The sequence below is a fragment of the Cottoperca gobio genome, chromosome 3 (genome assembly GCF_900634415.1).
Source record: "Cottoperca gobio chromosome 3, fCotGob3.1, whole genome shotgun sequence".
NCBI classification, from domain to species: Eukaryota; Metazoa; Chordata; class Actinopteri; order Perciformes; family Bovichtidae; genus Cottoperca; species Cottoperca gobio.
Window position 1 is genome coordinate 20,636,224 of NC_041357.1, and position 22,111 is coordinate 20,658,334.

At 39.9% G+C, this 22,111-nt stretch overlaps 1 protein-coding gene across 2 annotated transcripts in view; it reads left to right on the forward strand.

The window, feature by feature from the left end:
* The window catches only part of myo1ea (myosin IEa), a 46,764-nt gene extending 25,075 nt beyond the window's left edge, over positions 1-21,689 (forward strand). Inside the window, exons 10-29 of one of the 2 annotated variants that reach the window (XM_029462163.1) lie at positions 522-718; positions 826-906; positions 1,306-1,392; positions 1,476-1,559; positions 3,309-3,476; positions 4,468-4,553; positions 6,551-6,632; positions 6,850-6,956; positions 9,728-9,826; positions 10,241-10,385; positions 13,319-13,433; positions 13,521-13,690; positions 13,778-13,923; positions 16,079-16,225; positions 16,437-16,594; positions 16,984-17,073; positions 17,179-17,383; positions 18,391-18,426; positions 19,551-19,720; positions 19,847-21,689. In XM_029462163.1, coding sequence (XP_029318023.1) covers positions 522-718; positions 826-906; positions 1,306-1,392; positions 1,476-1,559; positions 3,309-3,476; positions 4,468-4,553; positions 6,551-6,632; positions 6,850-6,956; positions 9,728-9,826; positions 10,241-10,385; positions 13,319-13,433; positions 13,521-13,690; positions 13,778-13,923; positions 16,079-16,225; positions 16,437-16,594; positions 16,984-17,073; positions 17,179-17,383; positions 18,391-18,426; positions 19,551-19,720; positions 19,847-19,923 — 2,450 coding nt within the window. In that variant the 3' untranslated portion in view covers positions 19,924-21,689. The remainder of the gene's footprint in view (positions 1-521; positions 719-825; positions 907-1,305; positions 1,393-1,475; positions 1,560-3,308; positions 3,477-4,467; positions 4,554-6,550; positions 6,633-6,849; positions 6,957-9,727; positions 9,827-10,240; positions 10,386-13,318; positions 13,434-13,520; positions 13,691-13,777; positions 13,924-16,078; positions 16,226-16,436; positions 16,595-16,983; positions 17,074-17,178; positions 17,384-18,390; positions 18,427-19,550; positions 19,721-19,846) is intronic. The other variant, XM_029462170.1, reaches the window with a different exon arrangement.
* The last annotated feature ends 422 nt before the right edge of the window (positions 21,690-22,111 follow it).

The window sequence follows — 22,111 nt, forward strand, 5'->3', positions numbered from 1 at the left end:
ACAATCACATGCATTGTGATATTCAGTCGAAGTTTTTTCTGATTTGTTAGACTTTATCTTGATAAATGATTAGAGTAAATGCGACGCAAAAGATATATTGGAGCCCTGGATCTGCAGTGCTCCTCTCTGCTATGCAAAGGTTACATGGGGCTGCCTTTCGAATGAATGCAATTCTGCGTATTGATTTGCATACTGGTTTTCAGAGAAATGTCTTTTTGCTGTTTCAGAGCAGGACCCATTAACATGCTGCTTTGTTTCTCAGTTCGTCAAAATATAATATCAGCAATATAATATGCATTTAGACTTGCTTAAATAGCCAAATTGACTATATATGCATTCATGCAGAAGTATAACGACTGTTTTGTGTTGTGGCATGCATTAATTCCACTTTTTAAAGTATTTTATTACCAGTGCAGTCTGGGGGGAAAAACAGATTCAGTTAGGAAAATTATAATTTATAATTATTTGTACATGATTATTTATACACTCTGTCTTCTCCTCTCTTTTCTGTCTTTTAACAGTTCTAGCCTTTCCTACGTTTCTGCTTGGAATTGACCAGAAACGTCTGAAGGAGAAACTGACGAGCCGGAAGATGGACAGCAAGTGGGGAAATGCGGTGGAGTCCATCGACGTGACGCTGAACGTGGAGCAGGCGTGTTACACACGTGACGCCCTCTCAAAAGCCCTGCATTCACGGCTGTTTGACTTCCTGGTCGAGGTATGATTTCATGTTTGTACAGTATGGAGTTCAGCATTCATAAGTAACAAGGCTGTGATAACCTGTGATGAAGCTCTATTTTGATCACACAATGCTTTTGATTTCAGTCCATCAACAAAGCCATGGTGAAAGATCATCAGCAGTTTAATATCGGAGTGTTGGACATTTACGGATTTGAAATTTTCCAAGTAAGTGTTTTTGGCCTTTTCACAGGCTGCCACATGGCGACAGGAAGTTTATTGTACGGCAACACATACATTAGATTAACAGGTATTAACTTTGAGCATTTAAACTGATTAAACACGAAGGATAAAACTAATAAAGTATGTGGATTAAGTGCCATCTCCTGATTGAGACAGCAGACCTCAACGTGCTTTTCTAATCTGATTACTTGTTTGTTTAGTTTGCTTAATGAGTCCTGCACTTGTTGATAGGATCGGACAAACTAAATGGAAACGTTTTTTTTGTTGTTTTGGTTTGCAAGAGTTCTCGAGTCCTAATGTCCTAATGTCCTAATGTCCTAATGTCCTAATGTCCTAATGTCCAGTCCCGTATGTATTTTATTGACCATGTTGTCTCTTCCTCAGAAAAATGGATTTGAACAGTTCTGCATCAACTTTGTGAATGAGAAACTGCAGCAGATATTCATTGAACTGACTCTGAAGGCAGAGCAGGTAATCGTCCTGCTAATTCTGTTTTTTAATTTCCTCATTAGATGTTTTATATTTTGACTCCTAACTCATGTCTCTCGTTGTAGGAGGAGTATGTGCAGGAGGGTATCAAGTGGACTCAGATTGAGTACTTCAACAACAAGATCGTCTGTGATCTCATCGAGAGCAAAGTAAATATATAATATATTAATAAAAGAATATTAAAAAAAATATATATATATATATATATAATAAAAACAAATAATAATAAGTAAAAGTAATTGTTTGGTTGATCGTCAGAAAACTATTCGCCAACTATTTGATGATCAATTAAAAGTAATTTTTAAGCAAAATATCAAATATTCTCTAGTTCTGCTTCTCAAATGTGAAGATGTTGATGTTTTCTGTGTCTGAAGTGATAGTAAAGTGAACACCTGCAGGTTTTGGACTGTTGGTCCAATAAAATAAGCGATTTGAAGATGACCCTTTGGGCTTTAAGAAATTATGATGGGCAAATCTTTCTTTATTTTAATCCCAACATTTTACGGAACAAAAGATACATTTGTTAATCAAGAAAGTAATCTGTAGATGAATCCATAATTAAAATATGTGTTAATTGCAGCTCCTGATCCTGTGATACACGTGCTGGATTTTTTTTTTTTTTAATTTAAAGTTCATGAGAATGTTTTTAATGTATTAAAAATGCCATATTTTACAATATCAACTCATTTTAATTTGATCTCACTAGATTTTATTTTCATAAACAACAAAAACAAAACGCATTTAATTATTGTGATTAATAATGAAAATGAAAGTACAAAATGCACAGATTCAAGATTTAACAGTCTCTCTAAATAACAAACGGGGCTAAAAATAAAACTCTCTTGGTGGAGGTTTTTTGAGAGCTTGTTTATGTAAAAACACAGTATCAATTTACAATGCTACAAACTTGGATATGATTTTTAATAATGAACATTTGTTAGTTTTATTGCCCTCATTGTAAACTGAGTTGCAAGCTCCGGCCAAGTTTCTGCTCTGCTGCTGTGAGTTTCAGCTTGATGTCCTCAAATGTGCCGACATGCCTCTTAATTTGATTTATCTGTCCCACCGAGGGGTCTAATCCATGAAATCTACAACAAGGGCTTTAAAACAAGGAGCAGGGGATCTGTATCAATGCCTGACACTTCAGCTCTTTAAACCAGACCCACTTTAATCCAGTGACAACTTTACATGTGTCCTTTTAACAGAGGCTTGTGTTCTTTGAGTTAGAGACACTGTTGCCACTATGCAAACTGGGGGCTATTGATCAATTTAAGGACAAAATGGAGCCAAATAGGGCAGTGTGTGAGAGAGAGGCTGTGCTAACGCTACGTTTACAGCTTTAGATGCTTAGTTGCTTTCAAAAAAGAAGAATCTTCATGTGTTTGCATGACTTATCTTATATGAAGATGTAAAAAAGGTTCATGGTATTTGCTATTAATTAGTAACTTCTAATGTCACATATTAGCGCTACAATTTATAATTATTTTCAATATCGAGTAATCGATAGTTATAAAATGTCCATCATATTTCCTGGAGCCCAAGGTGACGTCAACATATGTGTTATCATAAAAGACTAAGAAAACCAGCAGTAATCACAAGTGGAGAAGCTGGAACCAGCGAAGATTTGACATTTCTGCTTGATAATTGACTTAAAATTATTATTCAATTATAAAAATTGTTGCAGAATCAATATCTGTCGACTGACTAATCGATTAATCTTTCTAGCTCTAGTGCATATAACCCCTGCAGTGTTTATTTTAATTGGACTTAAACATCTAACAGAAAAATATCAAGAATAAATAAACCATCTAACTTCAAAATGTACAAAATCCAAGTTTGCAACTTCTTGGTGAGTTTCAGAGCCAGTGATGATACAAATGTTTTCCTTGTGATCCCAGAATCCTCCTGGCATCATGTGCATCCTGGATGATGTGTGCGCCACCATGCACGCGGTGGGCGAGGGAGCCGACCAGACCATGTTGCAGAAGCTCCGAGTTCAGATCAACACCCATGAACACTTCAACAGCTGGAATCAGGGCTTCATCATCCACCACTACGCCGGCAAGGTCGGTCTGAGCGCACTCAAGCGCTGCATACATTTTCAGGCGGAGAGTTTGGACCATTTGTCCACTCACCCTGACAATTTACACATCATCTTGTTTTTGGGAAGTCATCCACATCTCCTATAAAGTTTGGACAAAAATAATTGGGATTACTGGCAACAGTTTTTCTTACAAACGTGCACAGAAAAACATACTCTTAAGTTTTTGATTCACAAAAACCGAAGGATTGCGTCAGTGTAAGGTTCACAGCAACCTCCATACACTTGCCTTTGCCACGATATAAACTGTTACGTGTTATGCTGAAGGAAAATCCTGGAAATAGAAAGATGTTTTTATGGTGTTGTATGATCTGTCATAAATACCAGTTATGCAGCTGGTACTCTAATTCTGCATAGGGTGTCGTCATCTTCACCCTTTTAAGTTTCCCCCGTCTAAACTAACACCACCTTTCTTTCTTCTCTGACCATTTAAGGTTGCAGTCTCTCCCCTTATGTAACATTGTCGAACAACGTCGTGCATGTTAATCAGCCGTATTCAATTCATACATAACAGTTCACCAGCCTTGTTTTTTGTTTGCATTTATTTTTCATTCTGGTGGTCTGGGCCGAGGTTGTCTCGTGTCATTCTCCAGATGTGTGGTGGCCTCGGCCTGTCACACATGCCGCAGGCTTAATGAGCCGTGCCATAAAGACTTGAGGGGCTCCCATGACCGGGTTCAAAACATTCCTCCAGTCTCAGGCTACAGTATAGCAACAATAACACGGTTTAATTTATACACTTTTAAACCGTTTCTGGTTTTATAAGGAAGCTAGGTGTAAAGCCTTCATTTTCCTTTTCCATAAAATTCAAGCCATTGATTTAAGAATATTAGTCACACTATTATATTTTTACACAGGTGTCATCTTTCATTTTGTCGGAGGTTTCAAACAGTTCAACCTTGTCCTCTTTGATAATTATGACTCTTTAGAAATGCCTCTGTGTGTCTCTGCTCCAGGTGTCCTACGATGCAGAGGGTTTCTGCGAGAGGAACCGAGACGTCCTTTTTATTGACCTCATTGAGCTGATGCAGAGCAGCGAAATGTAAGTAGCTCCCATTTGCACATTGCACCGACATGTGGTGAGGATCTCTATGGTGCTCTCTTCTGTTGTGATGCATATGGTTATAATTGAATACATCTGAATGAGCGTTCCAGACGATCCAGTGCATCTGGAAACTGGCGGGATGTAGCAGAAGTGTGCAGGGCCGGGGTATGTCGTGCCCTCTGCCCTGAATCACGTCTGGCTGCTTCTCCAGATATGTGGCTTTTGGGGTCTTCCCAGTCTGGCTTTACAAGTGCAGTCTCCCTGCGGGACTGCATTGTGTAGTCTGGTCCCCCCTGTGTTTTGGTTTCTTGGGCTTTCTTTGTGTTAAAGTGGCCATCTGTGCATACAGCCCACATTGTCTGTGTAACCCCTGTAGGCCTCAGCCACTGCTCTCACCCTTTTGTGTGCACATTTTGTGAGGCATGAAAGGAGGTCATATCAAAATCCCATTCAGACACGTGCTGGAAAATATATACATGCACTTTACATCACATACAGGCACATACAAATATATATATACACACACATAGATAAAAGAGTTTGGCACAGTCACACATAAAGGAAGAGGGAAGGAGAGCAGCAGGTCTGAGAAGAGAAGAAAGGAGGTACCAGTATTGTCAGCTGGACAGTATTAACTGGTCTTTTTGTGCTCACAACCTGCTGATCCTTTCTTCTGTGTCCATAGCTTTGAGTCAGAAGTTTGAAACCAAACAAATACCCATGTGGGAGAAAGCCAGAAAGGGAGTGGAATTTTGAAAATACTAACGTCAAAAAGAACTGAGAAAATTCTGAATTAATAAACACCAACTGCGGCAACATACATCGAATACATCGAAATAAGTCAGATGTGAAGCAGCAGTAGGTGTCAATGTTAGGTCAGGCCTGACAGTCACCACATTTTTATGTGAGTTTTCAAAGCAAAAAAACAGCCGACACAGTTCAAAAGGAGACAAATATTCAGTGCCTGAATGACAGATGTGCTGATCACAAAAAGAGCAGTCTGGAAGATCAAAGTTTAACATAATCTTTCTTTTCATTCAGATAATCTAGGCAAGCATTTTGAATGTGTAGCCTTTACTGTACATACGTCTTTAAGAAGTGTTGATTTTACAGCCTAGCTGCTAAAAAAAACTACAAGACATCGTCGTTGTAACATCTGAGTAAAACGTTGGTGTCATTCAATCTCAAGGGAGAAAAGTGGGAGTAGCACTTTTCCATAGTACAGGAACTTGCTGATACACAAGCATGTGAGACTTTGAGTCAAAACGGATGAGATGCTGAATCATCTTTAGTGTGTCTCAGTCAATAGCTGCAGATGGCTTTAAATGTACCTTTGTCATAATTAAAAAACAAAACACTTTCCTCTCTTTTAGCGCTATATATCAAGTTCTATGAAAAAATAAACAAATGACCTTGTCTTCAGTTTAGAGCAAGCTGAGGATATGGAAACTTCACAAATATCTGCTACATTCTGACCAGCAGCAACACGTCACGATGTTACAAAACACCTATAAAGTATAAAGTGTACATTTAGAATAAGACCAAACAAAATCTTATTCATTGAAATTCAAATGAGCTGGGACCCAGAAATCTCTCAGGAAACAATAAAGGCCAATTTTAATCAGAAGTAATCAATTATTTAATTTCACCAAGCGTCAGAAAATAGCATACAAGTGTCCTTGGTGAGATCCGCTCCACAGAGAGGTGTTTGTACAAATACAACACAGTGTGCACACACACACACACACACACACACACACATATTGCTTGTTTTCCCACCCTCCCCCTCAGACCTTCCCAAGTGGTTCAGGAATTTAAACTAGTGAACTTAGTCAAAGGTTCTTGGCCACTTAATCATTAACTGCATTTTTTGTTTTTGGCTGCCAGGAAACTCAACAGTATTGCCATCTCTACAACACTTTGTTTTTGTTGATTCAAGGATGATACAAGCCTTCCTGTGTCAGTCCTAACTCCTGACCTTTGTCCTCTAACAGCGCCTTCATCAGAGCACTGTTTCAAGAAAGCCTCAACACTGAAAAGAAGGGTCGACCCACAACAGCAGGCAGCAAAATAAAGGTGTGTGTTCAGCAAAGTGTGCAATATGTACCTGTCCCTCTTCTAAATTGTGGTCACTGTGGGAAAAGGTCTTTATAAAAAGGTAATGTGTGTGTTTGCTGGGAAGTGAAGTGTCCTTCCGCAGTCAGTAATTCGCAGCATTTTGGATTTTCATGAGTTTGACATCATTATGATCCTCATTACCTGTCTTGATCTTTGCTCTTACTCCACCTTTTAGAAACAAGCCAATGATTTGGTGAGCACACTGATGAAATGTACTCCTCACTACATCCGCTGCATCAAACCTAACGAAACCAAGAAGCCCAGAGACTGGGAAGAGAGCCGGTAAGTGACAACTCGCTGTGCCCCCTGTCGCCCTCTGTCTCGTACGGCTCTAACCATCCAGAGCATGCGTTTACCAAACACTTAAGAAAAAAGAGCCAAATCAGGAGTAAAAGTGACTTACTTCAAGTGACTTACCGGTACTCTTACATACAGTTGACTTACTCCTGCCTACAGTTAAGTGTAAGACTTACTCCTGCCTACAGTTAAGTGTAAGACTTACTCCTGCCTACAGTTAAGTATAAGACTTACTTCCGCCTACAGTTAAGTGTAAGACTTACTCCTGCCTACAGTTAAGTGTAAGACTTACTCCTACCTACAGTTAAGTGTAAGACTTACTCCTGCCTACAGTTAAGTGTAAGACTTACTCCTGCCTACAGTTAAGTGTAAGACTTACTCCTGCCTACAGTTAAGTGTAAGACTTACTCCTGCCTACAGTTAAGTGTAAGACTTACTCCTGCCTACAGTTAAGTGTAAGACTTACTCCTGCCTACAGTTAAGTGTAAGACTTACTCCTGCCTACAGTTAAGTGTAAGACTTACTCCTGCCTACAGTTAAGTGTAAGACTTACTCCTACCTACAGTTAAGTGTAAGACTTACTCCTGCCTACAGTTAAGTGTAAGACTTACTCCTACCTACAGTTAAGTGTAAGACTTACTCCTACCTACAGTTAAGTGTAAGACTTACTCCTGCCTACAGTTAAGTGTAAGACTTACTCCTGCCTACAGTTAAGTGTAAGACTTACTTCCGCCTACAGTTAAGTGTAAGACTTACTCCTACCTACAGTTAAGTGTAAGACTTACTTCCTGCCTACAGTTAAGTGTAAGACTTACTTCCGCCTACAGTTAAGTGTAAGACTTACTCCTGCCTACAGTTAAGTGTAAGACTTACTCCTGCCTACAGTTAAGTGTAAGACTTACTCCGCCTACAGTTAAGTGTAAGACTTACTCCTGCCTACAGTTTAAGTGTAAGACTTACTTCCTGCCTACAGTTAAGTGTAAGACTTACTCCTGCCTACAGTTAAGTGTAAGACTTACTCCTGCCTACAGTTAAGTGTAAGACTTACTCCTGCCTACAGTTAAGTGTAAGACTTACTTCCGCCTACAGTTAAGTGTAAGACTTACTTCCGCCTACAGTTAAGTGTAAGACTTACTTCCGCCTACAGTTAAGTGTAAGACTTACTCCTGCCTACAGTTAAGTTAAAGTCTCCAGTAACAATAAAGACATGAACACATGACGGCAATCTAATACATTTATGATCTATAATAAAGGTGAGGTAATAGAAAATTGACCTGAAATGGCGCAGGAAATACATTCTGCTACTTGAAGAGGAACTAGATCAATGGCAGACAATAAATATGCAGGGAAACTGATTACAAACAAAATCAGTGGCACTTTTATTCTTCTTATGGCCCCCTGGAAAACACCGATTATGTTTTGTACAATCTCTCTTTAACTTAAGCCAGAAATGTCACTTTTGACAGTTTGATAAACGCAGACCCGTGTTACTAACTAGTCTAAAAAAGGTAAACACTGGATCACTTTGATCCGCTCTGCCTACCACCTGTTTTATTTTTTTGAGATGTTTTCTGTCTGTCTGAAGACCAAGTCATGTGACACGTGTTTAAGACATTCCTCCCCTCCTTATCCCTTTGTTTCAGTTTCCCCCCCCCTCTCTTCTTCCTTGCTCACAGGCTTTGGGCACTGCATGTTCAGATGCAGAGTGCTGTTGTATTGTTCAGAGCTTATGACCTTCCTGTTGTGAGTCGTGTGCAGGGTGGCTCGTTAATTAGCCCCGGAACTGCTATTTTCACAGGAAGTCTGAGTGGACTAAGAAGTGCTGAAGGTCTTTGTTTTAGGGAGAAGTTAGCAAAACGCAGCTGTTTTGCATACAATGACCTGTGATTATCCCTTCCGCTAGTGGAGCGGGAGCTTCATGCGCCGTAGACTTGGTAAAAGACGTTTGAGTTAAAGTTGATGGCTGGTGCCTCCGACCACTAGCTCTATCTAAAATGCAAGCTAGGGGTTGTTATAAATCAACATTTTGAAGTACTTTAGGATGTTTTTATTTATTCTTTAATCTTTTTGTTCCTGGACTTAAATGTCCAGAACCTTTGTCTCCCCCCTCTGGCAGTTAGAGGAATAACAATAACACTTAAAAACGTATGCCTGCACATCCCCCAGTGAACTTTGTCATCTCACTGTCGATCGCTTTCTTTAAAAACAAAAATATTGAACGCAGTTTCTTTTTCATCTGGAGCATCTACTCCAGAAATGTTTCTTCTACGCTTCTCATGCTTCTCATGCTTCTCATGCTTCTCATGCTTCTCATGCTTGCTTCCCCCTTTAGCTATGGCTTGTTGGCGTAAATCGCATCACGTCCGGTGCACCTCCGCGGGAAAGTCGCCACAAACACCACAACTCTTGTGTCCTGCGAAATACAGAGCGCTTTCCCTGGTGCCGATGGGAGTAATCAGCATTGTGTTAACTTTTTTGTTCGAATGCAACGGGCATTCATTTATATGTTAAGCACTCCAGCTTCAACTGCTTCATCAAAAATATCACAATGTCAATAGTGGGAGGCAGGGAAGACGTTTGATACAATACCATTTAGATGGCTCAGCGGTCAGCCCGTTTGAACATATATTGTGTTTACTCTAAATTAAAGCTCGATTTGAAATTAATTGGCAGCAATTTTGATAATTGATTAATTAAAGAACAGAAAGAAGTGTGTTAATTGTATCCTAATGTTGAGCCTTGTTTTTTGTCTTAAGAGTAAAGCACCAAGTGGAGTACCTGGGTCTGAAGGAAAACATCAGGGTGAGGCGTGCTGGCTACGCCTACCGTAGAGTATTCAAGAAGTTCCTCAACAGGTAACACGTCTCAGACTCATAATGAGGTCATACCTATTTTTCACAGAGGTTCGGTTTTTAAATAAAGGGGTGTGCCTGATAGGTGTCTACCCCGATACTGATTTAGGTAAGCAGATTGGGCACCAATTAATGATTAATTCAGTGTTTCAACTTCCCTTTACATTCATTCAGTCATGGTTGTAGTGCCATCTCTGGCCTCATGTTACCTTCCACACAGTGAGGTACACAGATAATTAGAGAGCTCTTGTATCTGATTGATAAATACCCTGAATTTAGGGATTCTGGAGAGAAAATGTTGGTACAACATCAACACTAAAGTTTGTCAAGCTTGGAACCGGTGTTATATTATGTAAATGACCCTCCACACAACCGCAAATGTAAAATGCTTTATCTGCTACCCTTCCTGGTCCTCAGGTACGCCATCCTCACCAAAGAGTCCTGGCCAACGTGGCGAGGAGACGAGAAACAGGGCGTCCTTCATCTCTTACGGTCTGTCAACATGGACCAGGATCAGTTCCAGCTCGGTCGCACCAAGATCTTCATTAAAGCCCCCGAGTCGGTACGTTTGACTTCCCCAGTCACTGCCACATTCTGTTCTTTTGATACCACGTCTCGAGGAAAATGCACCACAAAGCAAAAACTCTTCATGAGTTATTGTTGTATAGACGCAGAACTCAAATCACATGTCAGAATGTCTGCTCGCATGCAAAAAGCCTTTTTGTTCGCAGGGAAAAAACTGAACTCACCATTTTTATACTAAACACCATAAAAGGGCACCAGTGTCACAAATCATGCTCGAATCCCTGATGTAGGGGAGGAGATTGAACCCGACCCTTGTACCACGTCAGCACTGAGTCAACACCGCTCCGAAACTAAAACACAAGTACAGGCTGTGGTTGCAGAGTTTGGGGGGGACATCGTAAAGGCTTGTCCTTTTCCACCATAGCTACTTTTTTCATGAATCCTATGAAAGCAGCACTTGTGCAAAGTCCGTGCTCTCACTTTTGTACACATTGTGCACGAAGGAGCATGCACACACACACACACACACACACACACACACACACACACACACACACACACACACACACACACACACACACACACACTGATGTATGTTTAGGAGCTAATACACAGACATCTTAGTTTTAATTCAGGCCTTACAGCTGATCCTGAATGCCTTTACTTATTCATTGCAGCCGTGCATGCCAAGAGCTCCCCATCCCCCACACCGCCAGACAGAGTCCAAGTCATTGAGGTGTGCATGTGAAACGCAAATATCACACTAGGCGGACCGCTGAAATGAGCTGCCAGGCTTCTCAAAACAAGCCTCTCTGTCTGATAAGACACTGACACCAGCTAATTAGTTGTATGACTGAAGAGTAATAAGTAAAGTTAGTTTGACGCCTCGCCAGCTGTTGAAGAGTTTGTCCTTCAAAGTGTCGATGGATGAGCGGTGGCTCACTGTTAGAGGTCTTACAAGTGCTGTGTTAGGAATTAATTAAGTCAATTATTATAATCTATTTTGCCATTTACAACTCAGAGGTAACTTATTTGATGTTTTCTACATGTTTGTCACAATTTTGACAAAATGTTATAAATATACAGTATTTGTAAACAATTATAACCACTGTGATGAAAACATATTTTATATTATTACACCTGTGTTTTACTATATTGTCATTCATAGTCTATTTATACAATAATATCAACCTATGGGTGCCCACAGGCTCACAACTACATGATAGCCTTGTATTAAATGCTAAATAGGGGCCTTAAAGTAAAGTGTTGTTGACTCACTGAATTAACAATTAATCACATTATTATTATAATTCATTTCTAATAAAAAATAATCGTTAGTCGCATACCGAATAATGATCCCCTTAAGCTAAATTCATCACCGAGTAACATAGAACAAAATCCCCACCAGCTGTTTGTTGTTGGATTTGTCACCTGGAAGTTTCGTCTGGTGAAAAACATTGAAGCCTCAGTGATAACTTAGTGTCACTGTCTCAATCAATAAGAGCATTTTGTTGTTTGTAGTTTGTTCCTGTCCCGTCCTGTGACCGTCAGTGTGGATGCCAGGCGTGTTACAGCAGTGGGCAGGATGTTTAGTCTGGGAGGGAGAAGGCAGAGAGGGCAGAGAGGGCAGAGAGGGAGATTGTGCGTCTAGATGTCCATCAGGAAATGACGTAGACTGGTGGTGTGTTGGCACAGAGTCAGCTCCTTGTGCACGAAGTGGTGAAATGACTTAACAGCCAAATGTGTAAGTTGTATTAATCATACTAAACAAGTAGTGTTGGCCTAACCCTTGGTTTGAAATAGTTGTTTAGTTTTGTCTCTGTTAGTAACCAAGTATTATAACCGTATCATATAAAACTTACAGACAGGAATCAAAAACACAGAATCAACGCTGTAGCTTCGTTGACAGTACTGAAGAAAGCTGACCAAAAAGGCCTCGTGACATTGTTGGGTGATTATAGAAAGATATATATATTATTATTATTATTTTTACACTGACTGGTTTATACATTGTTGCTCTTCAGCTCAGCAGAGCAGCGATTTGATCCTTGCTAACAGTCCAACCAAACTTCTGCTTCTGCTGTCAGATCGTGACACTACCTGTACTGTAGTTAGGAGTAAAACCTTCTTTCTGACATTGAAAAGCCATTAACAACTAAACGTTATCAGTGACCGCAGATGTTTGGCTTTGTGCAGCTGTGCATGTTCAGTATGTTTGTACCGTCATCCCTTCCATTCAGCGTGTGTAGGTGTGTCTGTGTTTAGGTTTGCCGTTAGGACTCCAATCCTTTTAGGATAGCTTAGCTGAGGAACTTAAACAAAACTTTTAAATCATCTCTCAAGACTCACTTTTAGCATTTGGCTAAAAGTATTATAGCATTTTATCTTCGTTGGCTTAGTCTCTAAAATGAATATTGCCACTTCCAAAACGAGGCAAAGTTTTTGACTTAATTGAGGTTCCGCTTTGTTGCACTAATTGGCGCACTTGTTGTCGCGTCCACTGAATTAAGATTCCAAAATAAACGTTTGCAATTTAACATGCAGTCAGTTCATATCTAATTCCCATAAGTAAACAAGCATAACATGACATTTAGACACACAATAACTTAGCCTGGTGGAGCAAACGCTACCTCAGCCAACCTGTGTATGTATGTGGTTTACCTTCCAGCGGAACACCACCGTCAACAAACATTGGTTCCTACTTATAGCTGGAGCACTAATTGGCTCCTACAAATAATAATAATAATAATAATAATAATAATAATAATAATAATAACTTAATTTAATCAGTGCTTCACAAACAAGGACAAATAAAAGGATGCAAGAGAGCACTAATTGGCTCCTACATTATTATTATTATTATTATTATTATTATTATTATTATTATTATTATTATCATAATTATTATTTTTGCAGGTATGCCTGTCTCTTACTGTATGTCGTGCCCTTTTTCTTTGTTTGCGTTCACAGCTCTTTCTGCTGGAGGAGACGAGGGAGCGCAAGTTTGACGGCTACGCCAGGACCATCCAAAGAGCCTGGAGGAAATACATGGCCCGCAAGAAGTATGTCCAGATGAGGGAAGAAGGTGAGTGGAGTATTATCTTGCAGCTTTATTTGTCTCTCCATGTTCCTCTGTCTCCATCTCTCACTCTCTTTCTCTGGGTTCATCTAGCTTCTGACTTGCTGTTGAACCGGAAGGAGAGGCGGCGACACAGCCTCAACAGAAACTTCGTAGGTGACTACCTGGGTATGGATGACAGGCCCGAGCTCCGGCAGTTCCTGGGCAAGAGAGAAAAGATCGACTTTGCAGACAAAGTCACAAAATATGACCGCCGCTTCAAGGTTGGTCTCCTTCAGTCTGCAGCTTGTTCCTGTTTCTAAACAACCGACAAAGCATTCATGGAGATTCTCTGTTTCTGCTGTGTTTAGGGCATTAAGAGGGACTTGATCCTGACCCCAAAGTCTGTGTCCCTGATTGGAAGGGAAAAAGTGAAACAGGGACCGGAGAAAGGGCAGGTGACAGAGGTGCTGAAGAGGCGGATTGATGTGGAGAAGATCTTGGCAGTGTCTCTCAGGTACATTCCCCTCAAATCTGTGACAAACTGGGGTGTGATGTTTCAAATAATACGATATCAGTATAAGATATCAACTCCCTGGCTACAGTTGGAATATACAGGGTCTTCTAGCTTTTCACTTTATTAAGTGAATTAAGCTCAAGTATTCTATTCCTTGAGGTGGTTTGAAATTAAGCTCACTTTAGTTCAAGCAGGCACCAAAGAATTGTTTTTACTCACATGTTCCCCATACGGTTTATGCATTTATGATCCAAACAAAACGTGTCCATACCTGCAGATATAGTGCTCATTCTATCTACTTAAGCTAACTTTAAGCACTGCATCCTACAACAGCAACTTTACTCCTGTTTCATTTACATTTAGGTTTATTTCAGTAAGTATGTTTATTTTGATGTGTTCAGCTATTAATTTGGGGGTTGGACAATCTTTCTCGAGCTTACACAGATTCTACTCGAATGCATATTGTTTGCAACAAATTGTTGAAACCTTGATAAGGTGAATGAAAGAGCATATAAAAGGAAAACAATATTAAATATGTATATAAAAAAAACAATAAAAAAACAAAACAGTGACTGCATACCAAGACTTGCATTACATGGAAATATACTCTGGTGTAATTGTTTTATTGATACTTTACCTGATGTGTTTGTCTTAAGATTTTTTGTTACTGAGCTACAACATGTTGTTTCTTGGTAAAGATCACGCTGTCATTGAATTTTAAACCTCTTCCATGTTTTTACTACATACACAGGTTTGTTGTGAGCATGTAAAGAAAAAAAAAAAAAAGCCTATTTATATGAGCACTAGAAGATACCAGTAGGTAATTAGTTGTTTCCAAAACAAGACAATGGCTGCTCTTCATGCGAGGGGGGGGGGGAGAAGTTTGAATCTACTTCAAAGCCACAGTCTGGATTTCCAATCACACAAGTTCCCATGTTCCTGTAAATGTCACACAAGGGACATTGAAAACATGTGGAGTATATAAACCTGCCTCTTGTATACATGTCTGTGTGTCTGTCCCTTTGTGAGTGTGTGTGTGTGTGTGTGTGTGTGTGTGTGTGTGTGCAGGCCTGGCTGACAGTCCACCGCTCAGAAATGTTACTGAAATAATATGCAGTCACAAACATTCTCATCAAAGAATGTCAAATAGTTTACTACAAGGAAAAGAAAAAATAATAAAAGGAACTGAGAGACTTGTGGGGCCTTTGTTGTTGATGGGAATGCTGTATAACTTGTGTTAGCGGTAGAAATCACAGAGCTGTTGGTGCGTGCATGTGGCTTTTGAGTCAGTGGGATAATATGGACCAGGTGGTGCAATGAGAGAAAACAGGAGTTGTAAAAAGCTCATCAGAGGAAAAACTCCACCTCGCTGGGATCAACAAAGTATTCTTGTGTGGGTTACGGGCACAAGCTGTCTTCCCTCTTCAGATGTGAGCCGCTCCGTGAGCCCCCTATTGTTACCATGCAAATGTGAAAGACGATTCTGAGTCTCCATCTTAACTTCCATCAAAGCAGAACGGTTAAGGTGCAGAGTGACTTCAAACCATCAAAAAGCTATAAAAGTGCAGTCAGTAGAGTGCAGATCTCCGCCAGGTGTGTCTCCCTCTCCGCTCCCAAACAAAGAAGAGTCACTCAATTGTCCCTCCCTTCTCCCTTACAGATGGCAACAAAGAGAACAAAAACGTGTATTTATTATCTCAGATCGTTCCTGTGTTTAGTGGATCCATACATGTCGAGTGTGGCATTAATCCGTAGATGCTCAGGTTCAAAATGAGACCACACTTTTCTATTTATGTATTTTATTTTTAATCACTTGCAGATAATACCAGTCAGTTAAAAGGAAGCCGCAGTCAATAAAATAGGTTTTTCAAAAATTGTGAATCACTGCAACCACAAGGGGTCCTTGAGCGTACAGTCATAAATGAACACAAAAAACATTAGGCTGATGGGTGCAGTAGTATGTGAGATTAGCTGCGTACAGACAGACATCCACTCACACAACCGAACACATGATCTCCCCCAGGCTCATGCCTTGCGGAGAGAGAGAAACAAAAAACAATCTTGTGAATACATTTTTTCCTGACTTAGAATTGTTTCATGTCACAGCTGATTTTAAGTTCTGTATCTCAATAAGTTTTCTGTTCGTGTTTTTCAGTACGATGCAGGATGATTTCATGATCCTGCACGAGCAGGAGTACGACAGTCTGCTGGAGTGTGTCTTTAAGACGGAGTTCATCAGCTTACTGGCCCGCAGGTTTGAGGAGAAAACCCAGAGGAAGCTACCACTCAAGTTTAGTAACACGTAAGTAAACACAAGCATTGTGTTCATTGACACCTCTGAAGTGCGAGTTTAACTTTATTAATTAGACTTCACATCAGACGGGTGCTGAACCTTCCTTGTTAATAAACCAGCAGACTCCTCAAAAGAATGTCCTCGTGAACTCAGAGACCATTTAAAGAGAATGTCATTTAAGGCTTGAGCTTTACAAAATTGTGTTTCTTTTGTCCCTCAGACTGGAGCTGAAGTTGAAGAAGGAGAACTGGGGCTTCTTGAGTGGGGGCGGCTCCCGGCAGGTCTTGTTCGTTGGGGGTCAGGGAGACATGCCTGTACTGAAGCCTTTGAGCAAATCTCTGCAGGTCAGCGTCGGCCCTGGGCTTCCGAAGAACACTCGTGAGTATTAACAAACCCAAAGCACAGACATGAGCTGTGATAACGGAGGTGTGGACTCAAGTCACGCAATGAAGTGGAGTCACCAATTTGACTACGTCAGCAAAGATCTTTACAGAAGTTTTAACTGTAATGAATCATCACTCGTATTTGAGCCTCATGACTTGAAAGACTTGAAAGCAGTTTGTTTCGTCAGCATATTCAAAGACAGCAGAGACGTTGATGCACTGGACCCTAACATATGCTCTGTGAAGGCCAATATTAATACATCTAATCTAATCTAATTTGTACAATTACTTACTTCAATGTCAGGACTTTTACTTGACACTTTACATTTACAATACGGCCTAACACATTTATATATTACATTACTTCATTTCTTTCATCCTCAGGCCCCACCAGGAAGAGCTTCTCTCAGGTCCGCTCCAATGCGCCCAGAACTCACCAGAACATCCCCTCGAGGGCTGCACCGGGACCTCCAGGTACAGCGTTCACATCGACCATGTCCCAGGATTTGAACAGGCTTCTCTTAGATCCATGTGGACTGTCTAAAACAATCTCTCTTTTTTTTTTTTTTTTTTTTGCAGTTGCTCACCAGAATGGTGGCCCTAAAAACCCTAACCATGCAGCCAATCAGAGGAACTCGCAGCATCACAGCCAGAAGCATCCCTCGCCCGCCAACGCAACACACCCCTTCCTGCCCAGCAACGGCAACCAGCTGAAGGAGCGAGGCGGCAGCCGGCAGCAGCCCAACCTGGACTGCCTGAAAGTCCCTGATCAAGGAGCTGCAGGGTGAGAACTCACACAAACACAGTCAATGAAAACACACAAACCACATAGTACATACAGGAATAGACAAAATAACACACACACACACACACACACACACACACACACACACACACACACACGTGCAGATGACATGTCAGGAAAAAGGACTTTCCTGCTGCTGTACAAAAGTGCATCATATTGAACTGAATGCTATCAATATCCGTCCCCTTCATATTGTATAGGTTCACCCTGTTAGTTTCCGCCTGTGATGACTCTTCCCAATTGTCTCTGTTTGGTGTACAGATTGTTGACGTGATTTCTACATTTGCCATATTAAAAACGTTTTGCAGTTTTCTTATAATCCTTGTGCAGGTGAATTGGCCTCTTTGGAGCTGTTTATCTTCTTTAAAAACTCTTCATATTTCACACACCAGAATCGCATGTTGGTGTCTTTGTTGACACCCTACTGCCTAGAAAAATAAAAGCTCAGTCACACAACCACATAAAAGTAAAAGTGTACGATTTGAGTGATAAAATGCAGTTTTTCTGCATGAGAACTGAGTTTGTTAGTTCGTTTGTGGTGTGTTGATCCTGAAAAGTGTTGATTGTCATGTTCCCAAAAGGGCCAGACTGTCTTTTCTATTTCCATTACTGGGATTTTGACAAGTATGACTCACATTTAAGTACTGAGACCACTTTAATAGCTGACGCATGCTGCTAATTATTATTATTCAGCCTAATACGGCTCAACTTTGTAGCATTTAGTTCACATCTAAAGCCCTCTCCCATAAGGTACTTACATTCCTGTGTCTACTCTTAATAAATACATTTATTAACACACATTTGATCATTAATATTAGATTTTTCTTTTCTACAATATGTTTATAACTGCTGGATGTGATAAGGTTTTTAGGCAGTATGGTACACACCTATTTGTTGATGCCCAAAAGGTACCATAGACACACACTCATACACACACTTCTGTTTCTGTAATTTGGCATAATTATGGATAATTTATTCTTTTGTAGCAATGGAGACAGACGACCAACTTCAAATGGAGGAATGTGAGTTGGAGTGTTTGCAGTGTTTTGGGTGGTGGTTCAGGACTAGAACAGCTTTCAGCAGCGGGACATGTTGATGCTTCTCCTCTTGTACATTTTGTTTTTTTTTAACCGCAAAGACGACATAGTTCAAACTCCGACTGTAGTCCGCAACTAATATTTCATTTCTCTGCTGCTGCTCAATTTCTTTGATATCAAATGGGAATTCTTTTACAATTCATCTTAACATGATCGATCTTTCATCTGTGTAATGAAAGATCCTTGAAAGAGTTTTTGTAATGGAAGAATCCCTGCTGTGCACCTCTTCTGATGCCACATTAAAATCGAGGATATGTTTTTATCGAAGAGATGAACATTGAGGATGAAAGTTGCTTTCGTGTACTGGGCCTAAATACTTTTACTCAATAAATGCATACATTGCAGATGTATAAACTCCTTATTGCCACTTCAGCTATTCTGAAGGATTTGATCCACAGTTAGCTGAACAGTTGAGTTCAATTGTTCACTCTCATTATTAAGTATTACATTTGACATTGTGCTAAAAACTCATTTGAAAAGAGAATATACGCTAAAACATACAAAGTTTTCCAAGCGAATCATAAACGGAGATGTTAAAGGGACCTCTGACTTTGGATCAACACTCTCTGCTCTGAAAGGCTTCCTGAAATGTATATACTTTTTTAGTCCCGGTTCATTGTGAAAGATAAAGCGTGTACTCAATCACCATCTTGTGGCTCATTTGTGAACAGCAACAGCTCGGTAAAATGAAGCAGGAAGCATTATCCACACTGACGTGTATTATCCTGGAGGATTTACGGTCACTGTCGGGTGAAGATACAAAACAGCTTGATCACAATGGTTGTGACGGCTGTGGGGGAAATCTATTTGGAGTCAAAAAAGGTTTTTACATAAGATGGTGATTATGCACACATGTAGTATTTTTCAGATGTACTTTGTTAAAGTGAAATATCCCATAAAAACACCTCATTGAAAAACAGCTTCTTCCGACTTAACTTCACAGCCAACTGCAGCACAGTGAACTGAGCGTTTAACGCACTCTAGCACCCTCCTGCTGATGTTGACATTCGTGTGGTTTCCCTCTTTTCTTTTTTCTTATGATGTCTCAGAGCCCACAGACCATCAGCCAGCAGGCCTGCGCCGGGAGGGGGCCGACCAAAACCTGCACCCAAACCCAAGCCCCAGGTGCCCCAGTGCAAAGCTTTGTACGCCTACGACGCTCAGGACACAGACGAACTCAGCTTCAATGCTGACGACCTTATCGACATCATCAAAGAGGGTAAGATGGCTTGCGTTAAAAAAAAAAAAAAACAATAATTTTAGTAATTTACTTAAATATTTTTGAAGAAATCAGTCAAATGCCAGCTTTAAATGGGAAACTAATTTATTCATGTTTGTTGGTTAGATGCATCCGGGTGGTGGATAGGACGACTTCGTGGAAAGCAGGGACTTTTCCCCAACAACTATGTTACAAAGGTCTAAGAGCTGCCGGTTTACAGCTTGAGGAGGAGAGCCTGCTGCGTCCCCGCTGACCCTCTCAGAGGACGGGACGGAGCTTACAGTCGGAGAGAGAAGCGCTGCGAGACTCCTTGAGGAGAGAAACTGGCACTTCCACCTCTGCTGCCTTGTTGTAAATGAATGTAACTCTCGGTTACACCACCAGACCAGAAGACCGCCAGGCTTGAAATGAGGCTCTGCTTTAAAGACAAGAAGACTGTTTGACCCTGGGGTCTCTTTTCCTCCACAGTCCCTTTTTTGAGTACTGAACAAAACTATTTATTGTATTTATAGCTTTCTGTGTTCTCCTTACTGTCATTTATATCTTGCTGAGGATTTGAGCTCAAACTTTTTTGAAGCGTTGGAATGAAGTATGCTTAATCTGTGGGACCAGGCTGTGATTTTTATTCTCAGATGAAGGTTTGATTGCTGAATCAGAGGTGATCATCTCAGTGGCAAAACTGAAGCTACTGCTGCTTTACTAGGAATATTTATTTTTGCAGCAAAACTGTAACTACTTACAGGGAAATGCTTTTCAGAAAATCATCACACTGTGATTTTTTAATGATTTTAAATACCAAAGCAATAACAATTTTAATGGGTTTGTTCCACATGTATAAAATTTAGAAGGCAATGCGGTCAAGTGGTGTATCACCTGGAGAACCAGCTTCATCTTTATTGTTTGTTGTTTATGTTTTTCTATCACACCAGTATATTTTAAACACAGAGTAGAAGCCATGTATACTGTAACCTGAGCATGCTGTCTGTGGTGTATTAGCACTTTATTGGTAAAGGTACTACCTTGGACACAGACATCTTCACTTGTTTATGCCACAGCCGGTAAGTCGAGTCTATGAAGGACAGGTTGCAGAGCGAGCAATAAGCTCAGTTACTGACGGGAATCATTTGTTTACATGAAATGATAAAACAGGCATTCTGATTCTGTATATGTGTTCATATTTTAGGAGTTCGTCTGTTGTTGGTTAGAAATTAAATTAATTTTTTTTATATTTTTCTCTGAAGGATCTTTAGTATTCTGAATTTTCTCTGCTTTTTGATACTCACAGGGCTGCTTTTCTCTCCAGCTCAGCTCCACATAGATAATAATGGTTATCACAGATTAGGGTGAATGGATTTTCGTTTGTCCAAAAGTTGTTTTAGGTGAAAGAAATTTGTTGACATTTTTCCGTGGCACTACAAGGAGTTTATTTTTTTTTTGCTCTGCTCGACTGTTTCTGCACATCTTTTGCACTGCTGTTGCATTACTTACACATTCCTTAGTATTTAAAAAAGAAAAAGAAAAAAATATCAAATAACCACATTATGCTTTAGTCAATAAGAAAGAAAACAGCTGGGACATCTGTTATAGATATTATGCAAATGTAGTTCGATCTTGGATTGTTGAAAACATCCTTGTACAATACAAAACAGTAGATGAGTCTTTTAATAAAGCATGTAATATTGTATATTTAACTGCTTTGTTGTTTTATTATCGGAGAACACATTAAATGACCAATGATCAATCGGATGTTTATGTTTATTACCATATTCTCGTGCCATCAGGACTTATGGCTATAACCAGTTGTTTTGTGCTAAACTATTAACACATTTAATAAATTAATTTCACTGTTAAAATCTATTTTTTGAAATTGTTTATTTAATAGCAGTGCCACAAAGTTTCCCTACCTGATTGGTCTGAAACCCTTTTTTCTGTCAGGAATAAAGTGCTGGTGAGAAAATCACTGAAAGTACTGAATTGTTTTGTTTTTTCTGATTTCGTCATTTTTTTGGACTAAAATGGTTTTTAACAAATTAAATAACAGGAAATATAAATTGTGATTGCATGTATGTATTGTATGTATGATGTAAACTGCATATGTGGTAAACAAAACAAAACAAAAACAAATACACAGGGCATGATAATCAAAACAAAATCATGAATGAACACATTTTTATCTAACTTTGTTTTTACCTGCCTCGCAGAGCCGTCGTTAATGTTATTAGTAACACCTGCTTTTCTTGATATGACAAGTCAAACTAAGGTTTCTCTACAGGTACTCACCCAAGATTAATAATCCAAAATCATTAATGGGGTTATAACACATAGACCTGCAGTCTCTAACATCTCCTCTACCCAGACCTGAGCTACTCTTTTCATTGTGTTCAGTCCATA